General features: G+C 42.0%; 1 protein-coding gene across 3 annotated transcripts in view; it reads left to right on the top strand.

Annotated features, from left to right (window-relative positions):
- Positions 1 to 14,485, top strand: part of LOC129751116 (uncharacterized) — a 45,886-nt gene extending 31,401 nt beyond the window's left edge. The window contains exons 2-5 of one of the 3 annotated variants that reach the window (XM_055746424.1): positions 4,872 to 5,440; positions 5,504 to 5,684; positions 6,071 to 7,984; positions 13,062 to 14,485. In XM_055746424.1, the coding sequence (XP_055602399.1) occupies positions 4,872 to 5,440; positions 5,504 to 5,684; positions 6,071 to 7,984; positions 13,062 to 13,138 (2,741 nt within the window). In that variant the 3' untranslated portion in view covers positions 13,139 to 14,485. Of the gene's footprint in view, positions 1 to 4,871; positions 5,441 to 5,503; positions 5,685 to 6,070; positions 9,462 to 13,061 lie in introns of those variants that run through there. The other 2 variants (XM_055746422.1, XM_055746423.1) reach the window with 2 other exon arrangements.
- The last annotated feature ends 2,770 nt before the right edge of the window (positions 14,486 to 17,255 follow it).

The raw sequence follows: 17,255 nt of genomic DNA, 5'->3' as shown, positions 1-17,255 counted from the left end.
AGTGAAAAAAACTTGATTCTATTTAAAGCTGATTAATTCATATAAAACGTTTATTTTTAAATAATATGTTTTTGATTTGAGTTTTTGTAAAAAAAAGTGCAGAAACTTCTCTTATTATTTTCAAAAGTCGTAACAAAAGCTGATAGAAATATTGCATACATATTTAGATTCGGGGAACCCAAATTAGTTTAAATTCATTGCACCTAAGAAAAATGTAAATTTGGTGGCCTTGTGTAAATTTTTAAAACCCTTTTTTAAGTATTTAGAAGAACAAAAGACACGAAATAAAATTGAGTATGAAATTATTTTTTTTAAGAATATTTCATATCAACATAACATTTGTTATGACATAAAATGTTTTTTAATAAAAAAAATGGTTCGTTTCAATTTCAATCTTAGTTACACTTCTTAATAAAAACCCATTCTAAAGACGAGATAGGGTTTTTGTATATCAAGTTTTGAGTTCCAATACAAAAGGTTGATTGAACTAAAAATTAAAATCTACAATCAAAGTTAGTTTTTCCATCAGAATACATCCGTCGAACTTGGTCAGCACTTGGTCGTACAGCTTTCGAGCACGGATTCTGGCCACATTGTTCTGCTTCAGCGTCCGATTTGGCTGTTTGCTGGCTCGGAATGACCTTATTCCTTCCCGGAGACGAATTCGTCGCACCGTACTGTGAGCGGCCTGGAACTTATTGGCCAAATCGCGGTCTGAAAGATTGGGATTCCTCTTGACGGCCTTGATGACTTTCCCACGCAGTTTCCGGTCGACAGTTCCACTCCGACGCTTCGAATGCGGCTTCCGAGCCGATGTTTCCTTGTACTGCTTGATAACACGCAATACGGTATTTCTGGGCATTTTAAGCTGTTTAGCTAGCTTCGATGCCGACAACAATGGATTTTCAAGAAAACTGTGCACAATTTGATCTCTCCGTTCGGCTTCCATGGCGGTTGTTTACAAAATGCTATAGTTTGGTGTTATGACATAAATACATGGTGAAAAGTAATGAATTTCCCGACACGTGGGTGAAAAAAGTTTCTAAATCCGTCCACTAGGAGCGCCACAATGAGCAAAAGAATTTGTTCCAATATTAAATGAAGCAGACTTTACATGCTGGTAGAACTTGGACGGTGGATCTGGTCCGACGATTGCTTCGTTGTCTCAGCCCAGCGACTGCCACTTGGCTTTCCAGTCCGACGACCTTCCATGGCACCGGCTTGACGACCTTCCGTGGTGGTCCTCCAGTGGGTCCTGGTTGGATAACCACCACCTGGTTCCTGGCTTGCCAACCTTCCTATGGATTCCGGTCAGCTCGCAATGGATACGGCCCAACTCCCTTGGTACATATCCGACGACCACCGATTTTCCTGGCTGGTCGACCTCCAGCTGGCTTCCCGGTCCGACGACCTTCCAGATGGCTCCTTCCACAGTTCCCGGCTTGTTGACTCTCCTTGGTTTCAGCTCGTTATCCTTCCATCGGCTTCCTGGCTGGATGACTGTTAACCCTTGATTCCGCTACTCCTCCTTTCCACTAGAGCTGGACCCATAACCTGTTGTGCAGCATTTGGGCAGTGGAAAAGAGAGACTTTACTACTTGGTGGTAGAACTTGGATTACTTTATTTAATTACTAAACCATTTCCATGGTTACGATTACTGTGTGTATGTTGTTATTTGTCCCATCGATTGCTACGATGAGACAAATCTCAACATATTCAATGGAAATTTCGGGACAAGTCCAGCACGGCCCGGTTGTATGGATTTTGTGAAAAAGTCCAAAAACTTTTTTTTTAATTAAGTTCATCAAAGTAAAAATCTAAAATGTTTTTAGGGATTGTAAAATGTTGATGATCATTTCAATTTCAAATTTGTTCTTCTTAAAGGGTGATAAGGTCGAAATTTGGTCAATATCAACTTGGCGTATTTCTTTCAATTTTGCATTTAAAAACCCTAAACACCCCTCATTTTGAAGGTGTGCATGTGTAGAATGTTGCTCCTATTTTGATTTTGGAATTCACTCTTCAGTTGTCAAAATGCCGTACAAGGAAGAAGAGCAGCGTATCAAAATTTTGCTCGCGCATCGCGAAACTCCGAGCCACTCGCACGCAAAGCTGACAAAATCGCTAAAAGTTGCCAAATCAACCGTTACAAATGTAATTAAAGTGTTTGGGGAACGTTTTTCGACAGCCAGGAAGTCTGGATCGGGGGGAAATCGAAAACCGGAAGCCGCTGAGACGACAAAGAGAGTTGCCGGTAGTTTCAAGCGAAACCCTAAACTCTCTCGCCGAGATGCCGTAAAAAAGCTGGGTGTATAGTCTAAAACCGTGCATCGAGCCATAAAACGAGCCGGACTATCGACTTACAAGAAGGTAGTGACTCCAAATCGCGATGATAAACAAAATACGACGGCCAAAGCGCGATCCCGGAGGCTGTTCACGACGATGCTGACGAAGTTTGACTGCGTGGTAATGGACGACGAAACCTACGTCAAAGCCGACTACAAGCAGCTTCCGGGACAGGAGTTTTATACGGCAAAAGGAAGGGGAAAGGTATCAGATATTTTCAAACACATGAAACTGTCAGAATTCGCGAAGAAATATCTGGTTTGACAAGCCATTTGCATCCGTGGCTTGAAAAGCAGCATTTTCATAGCTTCCAGGACTGTCAACCAAGAAATTTACGTGAAAGAGTGTTTGAATAAACGTCTGCTGCCTTTTCTGAAGAAACACGGTTGTTCCGTACTGTTTTGGGCGGATTTGGCATCTTGACTTTACGGTAAAAAGGCCATGGAGTGGTACGCCGCCAACAACGTGCAGGTGGTTCCCAAGGACAAGAACCCTCCCAACACGCCAGAGCTCCGCCCAATTGAGAAATACTGGGCTATTGTCAAGCGGAACCTAAAGAAGACAAAAAAAAACTGCTAAGGACGAGCAGCAGTTCAAGGCAAACTGGCTTTCTGCGGCGAAAAAGGTGGACAAGGTGGCTGTACATAATCTGATGGCAGGGGTTAAGCGTAAGGTCCAGCAATTTGGATTTGGAAAAACGGAAGCCTGACTAAATATTTTTCCTTAATTTTATACTAATTAAACTTGAAAAAGAAATTTAATTTGATTTTTTAAATAAACAATTTCATCGATTTACACGCGTTTTCCCTTGACCAAATTTTGACCGTATAACCCTTTGGGTTGTCAAAATACGAAACACAGATTTTTGGCAAATTTTCAAAGGTAGCTGTTTTTTGAATTTTTTGTCAATTTGCAATTTTCAAATTTGCAACAATTTCAAATTCAAAATTTGCAAATTTTCAAATGCAAATTCAAATTTCAAAATCTCTTGCACTCAAATTCAACTTGGCATTGGATTTTGATTACATTATCTCAAGATTTCCGCAATAAATGTATATTCACCAGAAAGCCAATTTCATACCGATTCCAGTGGTGTAATTACATGAGCTTCCGGATTTTGAAACACCGTTTATAATTATTTTTATTAGAAATAAATATGTCATTCAAAATTTTGAGAGCAATCATGTCAACAGCACTTAGCTGAATATTGTCGATATCTTCCGACTTGAACCAAATTAAGACCTCTATATGCGTACTTTTTAAGTTAAAAAAGACGGTTTTGCAAAACTCGGGCGTTCAATGTGCATTTTTCACATTTCAGGAAAGGTGCTTTTCAATGAACCGTTATTAATCTTTCAAGTTGAAACTAATTTGAAACTTATATGCGGCATTCGATTTTGGGCTGTCTCTTATTCTGCGCAGATCTTAACTTTGCACATCCTTTTGTTTCAAACACATTTTTTATGTTCCTACCAATATCACAAATAAAATGTCTTTAGAGTAGAGAGTAAACAATAGTTAAAAAAAATTGCATAAGTTATAAAATTGGTTAATTGTTGGACTTGAAAATGCGACCAAGAGCGGGTATGAATTTTGAACTCTTCGAATTAAAAATCTGATTTTCGTACCGGCGTTGATCATCTGGCCTAAATGTGACTCTTAAAACCGTGAACGGATCGTTTGGGATGGAAAAACCGCGTTGTGAAAATCAACTAAATTCCAACCAACCAAACGTTGATCCTTCTTGTGAGTCGAGTCGTATTATTTATTTATTTATTTATACCTACCCGAAAGAGTGTGTTGGGATACCCACGAAAAAAAAGAAATCATCATATTAATAGAAACGCGTGGGCCATTTCATTAAAACCATTCATCGTTAACGCAACGGCGCATCACAACAACAGCATATTAACAGCTTGTCACGCAAGCCGCCATCATCCTCATCATCAGCATTGGGCCAGGGAAAGATCAACCGCGGGAAACGATCTGTACTCCCTCTGTCTGTTTTTTTTATAGGAGAGACTTGCGACTTCTTCCCGAATGATTCTAATTCTTACTTGTCGAGGGTCATATTCACAGGAACGATACCCTCATTTCTCGTATATGGTGTGTGTAACTTTTTCACCCGTCAAATTTAAATGCTCTGACAAACTAACTGTCGTGCGCGCTTCTTTCTACTTCTATACTCTTCTTAAAGTAGCAAAGTCAAATCATCATCACACAGTTCATGCACCAATTTGTAGTCGCGGGAGCAACGCAAACTAATCAACCTCGTCGTCGTCGTCGGGGTCCAGCAGTTAGTTGAACCGCCAAATGGTTAACAGGGGATTTGAACCCGCATGGTGATGCGTTCTTTTTTCTTCTTCTGTTGGTTCTGGAATTATTAATTCAGCTGCAATAATAAAGAGGTCGTGACACCCTTGACAGTAAATCTACTGATCTCTCCAACATCCGACAAACTTTGAATGTCAATCTGTAAAGAATTAAAGATTAATAATTTTTTTTCATTTCCTATTTTCCTTAGTTCCCTCAAAGTTGACACAGAAGCGTCCAGTCACGAGCCCAGCGCCGCCAATTCCTTCGCCCCAGCTTCCCTCGTTGCATCATCCGTCTTCCGTTTCGCCGCACTCTAATCATATAGTCGGTTCGAATCATCTGCCACCGGGCGCCACAGGATCGCTGCCACCTGGTGCACAACATCCGCAACATTCAGGAGGGACTCCCGTCGGTGTGGTGCAACCTTCACCTAATCAATCAGTGCAGAGCGCTTCGGCAGCCGGCGGCGTGGCTAACAGCGGCAATGGCCGGGCGTCGTTCGCTGCGGCGTTGCGTAACCTGGCCAAACAAGCCGACGCCAAGGATGACGAACCGGGTGGAGGTGGAGGCGGCGGTGGAGGAGGTCCCGGCGGCGGAGGCGGAAACGATGGCCGTGGTCCTCCGGATGGTCGAGGACGGGACTCGGTCGGTGGCATGGATCGTCGCGAGATGAACGACTCCCGGGGCAGTGCTATGTCGGAGAGTCGGGTGAGGAGTGCGGACGTCGCTCGAGGTGGCGACCCCAAGAAGCGCTCCTCGCCTCAACCACCGGAGAAGGTTGGTGAAATTTATTACGAAATTTAAGTACGATTGATCTAATCCATGGTTGACTTCTTTCAGATACAAAGGCTCAATCCCCCAAGCTCATCGGCGATCCCTTCGGAGCTGTTGGCACGCAGTGGATTCCAACCGTACAGGCCCGACGAACGGCTCACGCATCCGGCGGGGTCATTTCCCATGGATGCTTATGCCGCTGCCGCAGGGTTCGGATCGATACCGGGAATGCCGCCAGGTATGTTAGGTAACTTGATGATAGCTTGGATTTACTTTTTGACATTTTCATTTTACGGAACTACCATCGACTTGCAGTGTACTGTCTAAATTAACTTTTCAATAATCTGTCGCCAAATACTTGTTAAGGACGTGGCCAGCACCATCATTGGTGTTGAAAAAAAGAGAGTAACTGTTCTGAACCACAGGCACTATTATTTTAACATCTGAACAAAATTGACAGCATTAGATGGTTTTGAATGCAATTGTCATAGCTTAACTCGACGTTTCGGCTGTTATGTACCTTTTTCAAGGGTTCAAAACTAGTTTTTTAGCGATTTTTGCGAGATTGCGAGTTGATGGTACCGCTGCAATAAAACTGAAACTCATCATTTTTCATTGTTTTACCCCAAACAGGCAATCTGTTTAATCCAGCCGCGCTAGCCTACCACGATCCGGCCATCTATTTGGATCCGCGGTTCCAGATGCTGCGAGCAGCCAACCATCATCCGGCGGCAGCTGCGGCAGCTGCAGCAGCCCATCCGCTGTACTCTTCGCTACCATATCCACCGAACCTGTACGCCGGTATGATTCCGGGCATGGGTCTTGGAGCGGCCAGTATCCATGAACATCTGAAGATGGAGGAAGAGCGTCGGGCCCGGATGCGTGAAGAGGAACAACGAGCCCGGGAAGCTCGCGAGGCGATAGAACGAGAGAAAGAGTTGCGAGAACAAAGGGAACGAGAGCAGCGTGAGAAGGAACAACGAGAGAAGGAAGAACGTGAGCGACGAGAGAAAGAACAGCGAGAAAAAGAGCAAAGAGAACGCGAAATGCGAGAGAAGGAAGAACGCGAGAGAAGGGAGCGCGAACGAGAAAGAGAAAGGGAACGAGAGCGAATGATCGCAGCCTCTCAACATTTGATACATCCTCTACAGCGACAGTTTTACCCGATGGGCATGCCACCTGGATTGCCTTCGCCGTTGGGTCTTCCGATGAGATCTCAAGGACCCTTACAGATGCAAGGACTGGGTTCTCCACATCATGGATTACACCCATCGCTAAGTCTCGGAATGGGGCTAGGTTTACCACAAGTGCCACAGGGTTCACCATCGTCCTCGTTGAATCTATCGCATCCTTCGGCGGCCGGACTTGTTCCACAGCCACCGACGAGTCTAGGGGGACATTCTTCGATCCCCACAAGCTTAGCAGTAGCGTACAGCCATAGTTTAGCTCAATCATCGATCAGCTCCAGCTACATGAGTAGCTTGAATCTATCGCATGCGGGACTGCCAGGGGCCCAGAACCTTAGCCTGAGCCACATTCCTCCAGCACACGGTTCACTGAATCTTTCGACGAATCCTTCGGCCAGTGCACAACAACACAGCTCCGGTCCGCTATCACTGTCTACAAAATCTCATTCAAGTCCGCTATCAACTCCAATCAGCAGTGCCGCTTTGCCGCCGCACCATTCTCATTCACATCCGTATTATTCGTCACCTTCGGTACATTCGTCAATTCCAGCTGGCAGTCCGCTGTCCTTGAGCAGCAAATCCGGCAACAATATCAGCCGGACGGCAACGCCACCTACCAACAACAACAACAGTGGCAACCCATCAGCAGCTCCTACATCCCAATCATCAGTTCCTTCTTCTCTGGCTCAGGCCGGATTATCTGTAAATAGTACAAACGTCCCTAGTATTAATAATCACCATCCCCATTCACATCCGCTCAGTCGGCAGAGCTCCCCACATTCTGCGGGAGCTCCATCACTTCCCCATCCACACAACGCACCAGCACCAGCGGCAGCCAAACCATCCATCACGGTGGCGCCTCCCTTAGCTCCAGGACCACCAGTGATGGATCCAACGTCATCGAATATAATCAAAACAGACTCCTCGAAACAGCTTCCGATCAGGCCGGTTACCGAAGAGCGAAACTCTCCCCAGGCGGCCATCAACGCTGGAAAGCCCGAACACGATAGTAATGGAGCGCCGTCTTCAAATTCATTGGGTCCTTCGGGCGCTGTCGCTTCAGTTGGGGATGATGTGAAACGTGGTTCACCTCCTCAAGCCAGTACACCAATTTCTGCTAACACAAACACAAGTGCTGTTGCTACAGCCGAAGGAAGTCCGGTGAACCCGAAACGGACCGATTCTGCTGGCCCAACAGGCTCAGAACAATCGGAAGGTGACCTGAAGAAATCACCACTAAATGGTGGAGGAAACAACAGCAACAGTGGAGCCGTCGGTAGTCCAACTGAGACAGGAACACCACCGATGACAGGAGGCACAGGAGCGACACCCGTCAGTGGTTCTCAATCTACACCATCAGGTAATAGCAATAATACTGATATAAGCAGTAAAGTAGAACAAACGATGGAAGTTGAGGGTGGAGGCGACGCTGAAGTCCCAAAAGATAGTTCGGAAAATAGTTCTACCGAAAAGCAGAAACCTAACGCTAACAACAGTGGTAGCAATACGACCCTCGTTACCACCACTGGAACAAAGTGAAGCGTGCTACGCAATTCTGATTTGTTTCTATTCTTTTAACCGTAAGAAAGTGATGGAAATAAATAGACGCCTATCTGGGCTTAGTACACTTTGGGGTGATTGTTCACCCTTGGTATTTCTTGTTTTGTCACGTACAAGATCAAAATTCGTTTATAGAAGTTTATGGATAAAAATTTAAACTACTGATATAAAACGGCTGGCTGAAAATTCTCATTTCAGTCTAAACAAAGAAATTATCTTAATTAGCTGTGTAAGTTAAAGAGCTAAAGAGTAATACTAAAGGTTGAAAAAGGTTCAATAAAATAAATCGTCTATCCCAGCTATTTTGTAAGGTGACATGTGCGTAAGCATTCGAAAGGTGAACATTTTTTTCTCTATGACTTATTCGGTAAAATCCATTAGCTTGTAATTTGTCTAGAAGGAATAAATTATGTGTTTACCATTAACACTATCTTATACTTTCTACTATATTGTGTCAAATGCGTTGATTCGTATCCCAAATCGATTGGTGGCTATGCGCTTGTTTAGAACATTCAATCAATCAAATGCATCTGATGTGTTACGTTAAGTTTACGAGAAACTCTTAATCCCTTAATTGCAAAGTGAATGTATGTGGTGCTAGACACACTGCCACCTGGTAGAGTGGTATCTTCTATCGAAACTAGGCAATCAAAACGGAAACGCACAAATTGCACCCAACAAATACAGTAATCAAAACACTTAGCAATCACGCGTAGCAAGTAACAAAAGATAAAACAAGCGAATAAATCCGACCAATGTGACAGCCTAACTTAACACCTTACCTACAAAAAACGATTGAAATACAATCAACAACAAAAAACTAGAGATTAGTTCTCGAGGCGGCGTTGCGTTAATTTAGTTATTGCTTAGCTTTTATTTAGTTACTTATATTATAATTTCTCCTTTGAAAAATCATTGTAACGCTCTATTACTATTACTATTATTACTCGTTTATGTTTATGCAAGTTTTAGTTTGTAGAAAGAGAATGAATTTAAAATGAACGAGATCAAGAATGGAATAGAAAAAAAACGTACAACTTTGTTTGAATGAATTCGCGAGACTGCGTGAGTAAGCATTATGATTATGAAAACAACAGTAGATTACAGATGATCAATGAGGACAATTAATGGAAACAAAAATCGACGAAATAAGCATTGTGCAGGTGGAAATAATTTACTTTAGTTAGTGGTAACCAATACTAGGTTAGTGAAAATAAAATCTAAAAGAAAAACTATACTAAAAATGGTATACTTATCAACACAAAAAAAAAAACAAATATTCGTATCTAGCTTGAATAAACCTGAAAACGAAAACCAAGCGGGAGGAGTTAACATAAAAAAAAAACAATCGAAAATAAAAGCCAACCAACGAAATGCGCACATTTATATCAATTCTGTTTTTTGTTATTTTTTTTAGTTCTATCACATTTTCCTGATTTCTAGCTTACTTTAGATGTTTTGTTGTTTATTCTTAGTTGTTTTTGAGACCTAAGTTTTCGCTTATTGTAACTGATTGAATTTTGGCCTGTTGCTCAGCTGCGTACTTATTTGCGTATTGAACCCCCATGAAAGATCAACACTGTTGTTGCAGATTTAAAGTTTTTGGCCTTCAGTTGACCACAGTTAGGATTTTCTTCGTCGACAAATTGTTTGAATTTTTTGAAATTTGAATTTCTTCACCTTCTACTGTCGCTTCTGTCAATATAAATTTAAGTCGAGTCCCTCTGCAGATCTCCTTCCCAAAAATACTCCATATTTCTTTAATCCTTGGGGCTTAACCCGCTTACGATATTGCGGAGCTGGAAAAGACAGTTAAAAGAGCTTGTAGATGAGACAAGAGAGCCTGGACAAAATCCGTAGCCGAAGAGGGAGAAAGAGCCACCGTCAATGGAGAAATTCGATTACTTTATGACATTTCTCGCTGCCTTAGTGGTGCAAAGACTAATACTAGAATGCCGCTTAAAGACCGAGCAGGTCAGTTATTGATCGATCGAACAGATCAGCTCAAACGATGGACTGAGCACTTCGAACAATTCATCCGAGTCACGAATAGCGATGGCCAACAGAATCCGCCGCTCGAAGCGCCAACAGTAAGTCGCATAAATGGCGTCAACTCGGAAGCGCCTCGCTGGCTGAAATAGAAGCGGCAATCAAAGACATGAAATCCAACAAAGCATCTGGGATCGATTGCATCCCTGCTGAAATGCTGAAAGCCGACCTGCGCCTTGTCAGCACAAATGTTGCACCGTCTTTTCGCTGAAATTTGGGATACTGCAACATTCCCGGGCGACTGTATGCAAGGTATCCTCGTAAAGAAAGGAGACCTGACAGAGTGTGGTAACTGACGAGACATAGGGCCCTATTACATAAAACGAGTCGAGCAACTCGACTCGACTCCAGTCACTGACGAGTCGAGCAAAATGTCGTATTATGGTAGTCGAGTGAAACTGATCGAATTAATTTGACTGCTCGAATGGCGACTGTCATTTTTCAAACCGTATTTGAAATATTTCCTCATGTCAAACATCAGCAGGGGTGTCAGGTGTCCCGATTTTTCAGGATTTGTCCTGATTTTCGAGAGGCCTGATTTTTCAAAAACGCTTGAATTGTCCTTATTTTTGAAAAAAGCCCTCTAAAATGTCCTAATTTGTCCTGATTTTTCAAAAGATATCTAAATTATAACTAAATTCATTATGAAATGGTGAGAAAATCAAACAATTTTTTTTTAGAATTTGCGGTCTCTCGAAAATCAGGACAAATCCTGATAAATCAGGACACCTGGCGCCTCTGATGCAGGACAACTGAACAACTATGAAAACAAACTTGGCTCGCTTAATCGTGACAGCTGAGTCACGAACTTTCAAGCAGTCGACTCAGTCGAGCTACTCGACTGAAGTTTGACTCGATTCGACTACTATAATGCCAAAATGGATCACTCGAGTAAAATGACTCGTGACTCGCCTTATGTAATAGCAGGGCCCATAACTTTGATCTGTACAACTCTCAAAGTACTCTGCAAAGTGATCCTGAACAGGATCCAGGGGAAAATCGACGCTACACTCCGACAGCAACAAGCTGGATTCCGATCCGGGCGATCATGTGTGGACCACATCACAACGCTACGAATCATATTGGAACAATTCAACGAATTCCTGAGTTGCTCCCTCCGCTGTTTTCCTGTTGGAAACAATACTGGTGCTTTCCCAGTTCTTGAGCTCCATAGTCAAGGCACTTCTCGATACTCCGCAAAAAGGTTCAGGTTCAATCAACAGATCCTTCCCTAGCTAGTTGGTCTGCTTCTTCGTTCCCTAGGATACAGCAGTGGCCTAGTACCCAGAATAAAAATACTCTGTTCCTTATGGCCAGGTTTCTTAGTGCAACAATATATTCCCATACAAGTTTGGGAGTACAAGAACGTACTTAGTGCTCGAAAAGCGGCCTGTCTGTCAGAGAACATGCAGATACTTGTGTGCCTGTATACTCTTTTCAAACAGGCTAAAGTGCATTCTAGAATTGCTGGAACTTCTGTTGGCCAGTTTCCCATAGGAATAGAGATCATGAGTCTAGGTCCGAACACCCCTGCCCCAGTTCTATTATCCATGTTTGACCCATCAGTAAAGAATTTAATCGATCCGGGAGGAATCGCAGGACCACTTGACTCCCACACGTCCCTATCGTTGATAGTTACATTGCATGGTATGTCTAGGTGAAATACGGGCTCCATCCAGTCATCCATCCATCATTCTTTACAATTAGTGAGTTGATTTTAAATTTTTTCAGGATTTTTAGATGTCCTGTGAGATCTCCCTCATAGAGTTTTGATTTTAGAGAGTCTCAAGGCACTACGTTCTGCCTCTAGCTCAATAAATTGATGTAGTGGCAGAATATTTAGTAGTGCAATTAGACCCTCGCTTGATGTGCTTCGCATGGCGCCAGTTATATGTAGTGTTGCTATTCATTGAAGCTTCGCTAGTTTCTTCTGGGATGTACCTTGCACAGTTTTGGTCCACCATACTAAGGAGGTATAGGAGATTTTGGGTCTTATTACAGCTATAAATATCAAATGGATAATTTTCGGCCTTAGTCCCCATTTTTTCCCTACTACTTTGAGGCAGACCCATAGAGCTGTTGTAGCCTTGGCTATTACATGCTCTATCTGCAGATTCCATGATAGCTCCATGCTTGACGACCGATGTGCGGTTCAGGATAGTCGTTGACAATTTCATATCGTTCTGCTGGCCTCAGTAGCCTCTCTAGCTTCGAAATTTTCGTTCGGATTATGAGCTGTTTTTGGTCTTCAGAGCAGAGCTCATCGATACACAAATTTCTTTTCTGAAGCATTTTTTTGGAGTCAGGACGAAGAAGTGAAATTTCGTGAGTCACGTCACTCGAGTCGCAGAATAAGCCCCAATGTCCTTTTGGAGAGCGCAGCATTCGACTAACGAGGAGATTGTTCGGAAAATTTTGAGATCATCGGCGTACAGCAGTTTTTCCGGCTCAAGAATAAGCATTCAAATTATTGACGAAGAGGAGAAAGGTCGGAAGTCCCAGATGACTCCAATGAGGTTATTTGAAACGGAGACGAGTTAACAGAGCCCAGTCTTAAGAAAGCAGTTCGGTCTACGAGCCAGTCCAGAAAGCGATATAAGCTGTTCTAAACATTCTGCACTTTTTGGTACTTGAGTGATCCGTCTTTATTTAAATTATTTAAATTTGTTATCAGGACCATCTCCATTCTAGGAAGGGTCGTTTCCAATTGCTTCGGCAACGCGGAACTGCTCAATTGCCGTGAAGTGTCTAGGTTTCTTTTCAGGAAACATTTAAGAACTTTTTAAATAATCACACTTAACTTACCTTTCCTTTTCAACCCATTACAGAGAATCCATCACCGGTAAATCCAGAGAATCTGAACGGATCTGGCAGTAACGGAGCGTCATCCACTTACTCGAACTAGGCATCTTGATCAGTGAAAATGGTCTTCGTAAATTGACGATGTCGAAAGACAGCGTTCCAAGAATCTAGAGAGAAAAAAAAACAACAGAAGCACTGTGAGTGAATCGAAACTGTTTAGCTAAAAAGAAGTAACATAATTAGTACTATGATCCCCTTATTTCAAGCTAAGACCCATCAAAAAACTAAAATAAACTGTCGAGTCCTTTCTCATATAACAATCCCTAGAGATATGGTAGGATCTTTCGATTTAACCGAGAAAGAAGTCGAGCGAAGAATCGAAGGAAGAAAGAAAAACAAATTGTGATAACTAAATTTATTCAATAAGATTTCGGCAACTACTTTGAGTGCAAAAGACGAAAGCGCAAGATTAAATATTTCGAAGAGAAGAGTTGTTGTTTTTTCGGTCCCACTTTATTGAAATCCCTGCGGGAAAGGCTGAAGATATGAAGGTAATTTTTTCTAGTCATAACTTAACTGTAAAGTTACATTTAAAGTCACTCTGCAACAAACAATTATGGAGAGATAAGAAAGGTGTTTTATGGGGATATAATGAGAGTGAAAACTACATAAATTCGAATTAAAACAAAGCTGAAAACGTGTAAAGAAGAAAGAAACATTTAACTCTTTGTAAGCTGACTAAAGATAAAAAAAAAGTAATAACAAGCGACTCTTGAATTGTTTTTTCAATGTCTTATGATAAGTAGTGAGCAAGGATGATCATCTAAATGAAACGATCCAAATGCACTTAAAACAAACTAAATCTGAATATTAATGAATCATGGCGATTGGCACTGATCACTCCTCTAGGAAAAGCGTGACGTACCGAAGTTAATTCCAAATGAACACATCATCGATAACCGGGTGAAGTTTGGACACAAACCAATTGCAAAAATATTGACTCACAGAAAGCTCTATTTTACACGATAAGATAGCAAAAAGCAAGTTCAATAACGAACAACCCAGACGACAAACAGCAAAAGCCGTACTCTTTAAAGCTAAACATAACTAGGAAAATGCAACACAAAAATCCCCCTCTATCAAGTTGTCGAGAGTCCTGTTCAACTGTACATAAGTGTGTTGAGGCAAGCACTTCCTCGGTTAGGTTATAATCTGAAGAAAAGTTACAGTTTTGGCGCAACACTTTAATATATTATGGGGAAAATGTTTTGTGGAAAGCTAAGTTTTACAAAAAGGAAAAGACTAAACGAAAACCAAACGCGAAAAAGATAACTTTGCTTTGCTCACCAAAGCAGAATATAAAGAAGAAGAGAACCCTTTAATTTACACAGTTTTTCCGTTTTTGTTCACCTCAGCGACATAAAAATAACGAATAAATAACTTCAATGTAGTTTGAGTTGTTGTTTTGCTTCTTATCCGAAAGCCGCGATCCCCTTGAATCCGTAACTCACTAAAATTCTTTTGCACCTAAGGCACTTCCAGGTTCCATCCCCGATAGTCCTACGCATAGGACCGAATTAAAAGTTCTCCACCGGTAATGATCTAGTGCCAGCTTCTCTTTACTTGACGCCAATCAAGGTTTTCGTCGACAGACCTTCTTGGATTCCATTCAAGAGCCTTTCTTGATATCTCATTCATGCATTCCTCGCAGCTTTTAAAAGTTAAAAGTTGTGCATATACCAAAGCTCTGAAATTCGAGATATAAGGCATAAGGCTTGAGACATGCAACCTGCAACCAGAGATCTGTAACCTATGGTCTATGAAATGAGCCCTGAAACTTGAAACCCGAAAATTGAGATCTAAGTTCTGAGACCTGAAACCTGACGTGAAAAGGAAGATGTGAAAAATGAGAAATGGGACCTTAGAAGTGAAACGTCAGAATCGAAAAATGAGACACAAGACGTGAGGAGAGAGAAGTGGAATGTGAGATGCGCGAAGTGAGACTTGAAACGTAAAACCTGAGACCTAAAACAACGTAAGAAATTACACGTGAGCTGTTGCAGGTCTCGAACATGTCTCAGGTTTCATGTCTCAAAGTCCCAACCCATTTCCATCTCTGGTGTCTAATTTGACTATTAGGTTTGTATCAGAAAATTCAATATTCTGTTTTGAAAAATCAACATAATTTTTCTTTCTTTTGTTGAACCGAGCCTGCTTGCGATTTTTGTGCCAATTTATAAACTGTTTAAAGGAAATTTTCCGCTGAACAAATTTATTCAAGACCGTAATCTCGTATCTTATCAGGAAAAAAAGCTATTAGCTGTTCAATGGGTGTATGTCTTTTTGCATTGAAAAACAATCAATTCATCTGACATCACTGCTGAGGCCTAGCGAGGCATCTTGCAAAATAGTCATGCAATACATCGCTGGGTACAACAGTTGAATTGATCGTAATGCCAAAAGACATATGCCTATTCAACAGTTGATAACTTTTTTGCCTGATAAAATACGAAGTTATTGTCTTTGATATAGTTGTTCAGCGGAAAATTTCATTTAAACAAATAATAAATCGGCACAAAACCGATAGCAGGCTCGGTTCCACTGAAGAAAGAAAACTCAAGTTGGTTTCCAGAACAAAATATTGAGTTTTTCCATACAAACTTAGAAGTTTATTTGTTTATTCAATCAACAGACCAAGTATAGGTCCAAATGAAGACTTAAAGTTAAAGTTACACAAAATTTACATCTAATTAGCGATTTATCGATATTCTTAAAACTTTTCTTCGAAGAACATCCCTCGAATCGTCAAAGTCGAAGAGCTAAGAGGAATAGCTTTCAGTAGTGTAGGACAATCACGTTGCCTTTCTTCGGGCTTGAAGAGTATCCATGTCTATGAGACGACATCGACGTTCGTAGCTTGACATGTGGAACGGTTCTTGCCAGGTAAGGTGTCTGAGGGCATAACGCAAAAAGCGCCTCTGGAAAGCCTCGAGCCGCTCGTTACCGTTTTGGTAGTAGGGACACCAGACGGCTGATGCGTATTCGAGGATGGATCGAACTATGCTGCAATACGGGCTCTTCAGGCAGTACACGTCCTTGAATTTCTTGACCACTCGAAATAAAAATCCGAGGCTTCTAGAAGCTTTATCGACGACGTAGTTCGTATGTGTTTTGAATTCCAGCTTACGGTCGAGTATTACGCCCAAATCATTGATGTGGTGCACCCGCGCAATGGACTCATCTCCTAAGAAGTACTCCGCGCAAAAAGGCTGCCGTTTTCGAGAGAAACTGATGACTGCACATTTACTACGATTCAAAGGCAGGCAGTTGATGTCGCACCACTGTGCGAAAAGATTGAACTGGTGTTGCCGAAAATCAATGTCGTCCTGACCGTTTATGGCGCAGAACAGTTTAAGATCATCAGCATAACAAAGTTTCGGGCTGTCAAGGAGTGAGAGCACATCGTTAAAATATATTAAGAAGATGATCGGTCCTAAGTGACTACCTTGGGGCATACCGGAGGAGGCAGAGAGCTGGCTGGACATAGCGTCTCCAGTGCGAACTGTCAATTTACGTCCAGTTAAGTAACTGCGGATCCAGCCAAGTAAAGGTCCGCAGAATCCTAAGCGTCCAAGCTTACCAATGGAGATTTCATGGTTGACCTTATCAAGGCTGCTGACAAATCGGTATAAATGGCGTCAGTTTGAGACTTAGCAGCAAAACTTTCGTGTACATAGGAGGTGAAGGTCAACAAGTTAGTTGTCGTGGAGCGTTTGGTCATAAAACCGTGCTGATCGATTGAAACATTTTGCTTACAGTACGAGAAAATCGGATCCATGACGACTAATTCGAATAGTTTAGAGATTGCACATAAAGCAGAAATTCCTCTAGAGTTGTTGATATCTCTCCGATCTCCCTTTTTATGGACTGCAAATATGTAAGCTTCCTTCCACAGTGAAAGGTATGTGGCTCTGTCAAGAGAAGCTTGAAAGATGAGTCTCACAGGAGTCAGTGAAACAGGCATTAATCGTTTTAAAAAGGTAGATAGTATACCGTCTGGGCCAGTGGAGAGGGAGTTTTTGAGCTTTACCGCTGCTTTAGATATGACCGCATCCTGTACTACAATCGTGCTCATGCAGAAGCCGAGTGGCGAAACATTCCTAACAACACTCTCCACATGTTCTGGGAATGTTGAAGCAGTAGCAAAGTTACTCGAGAAT

The sequence above is a fragment of the Uranotaenia lowii genome, chromosome 3 (assembly GCF_029784155.1).
Source record: "Uranotaenia lowii strain MFRU-FL chromosome 3, ASM2978415v1, whole genome shotgun sequence".
NCBI lineage: Eukaryota > Metazoa > Arthropoda > Insecta > Diptera > Culicidae > Uranotaenia > Uranotaenia lowii.
The sequence above is the reverse complement of the archived record's forward strand: the minus strand, read 5'-3'. Positions and strand labels throughout refer to the sequence as shown.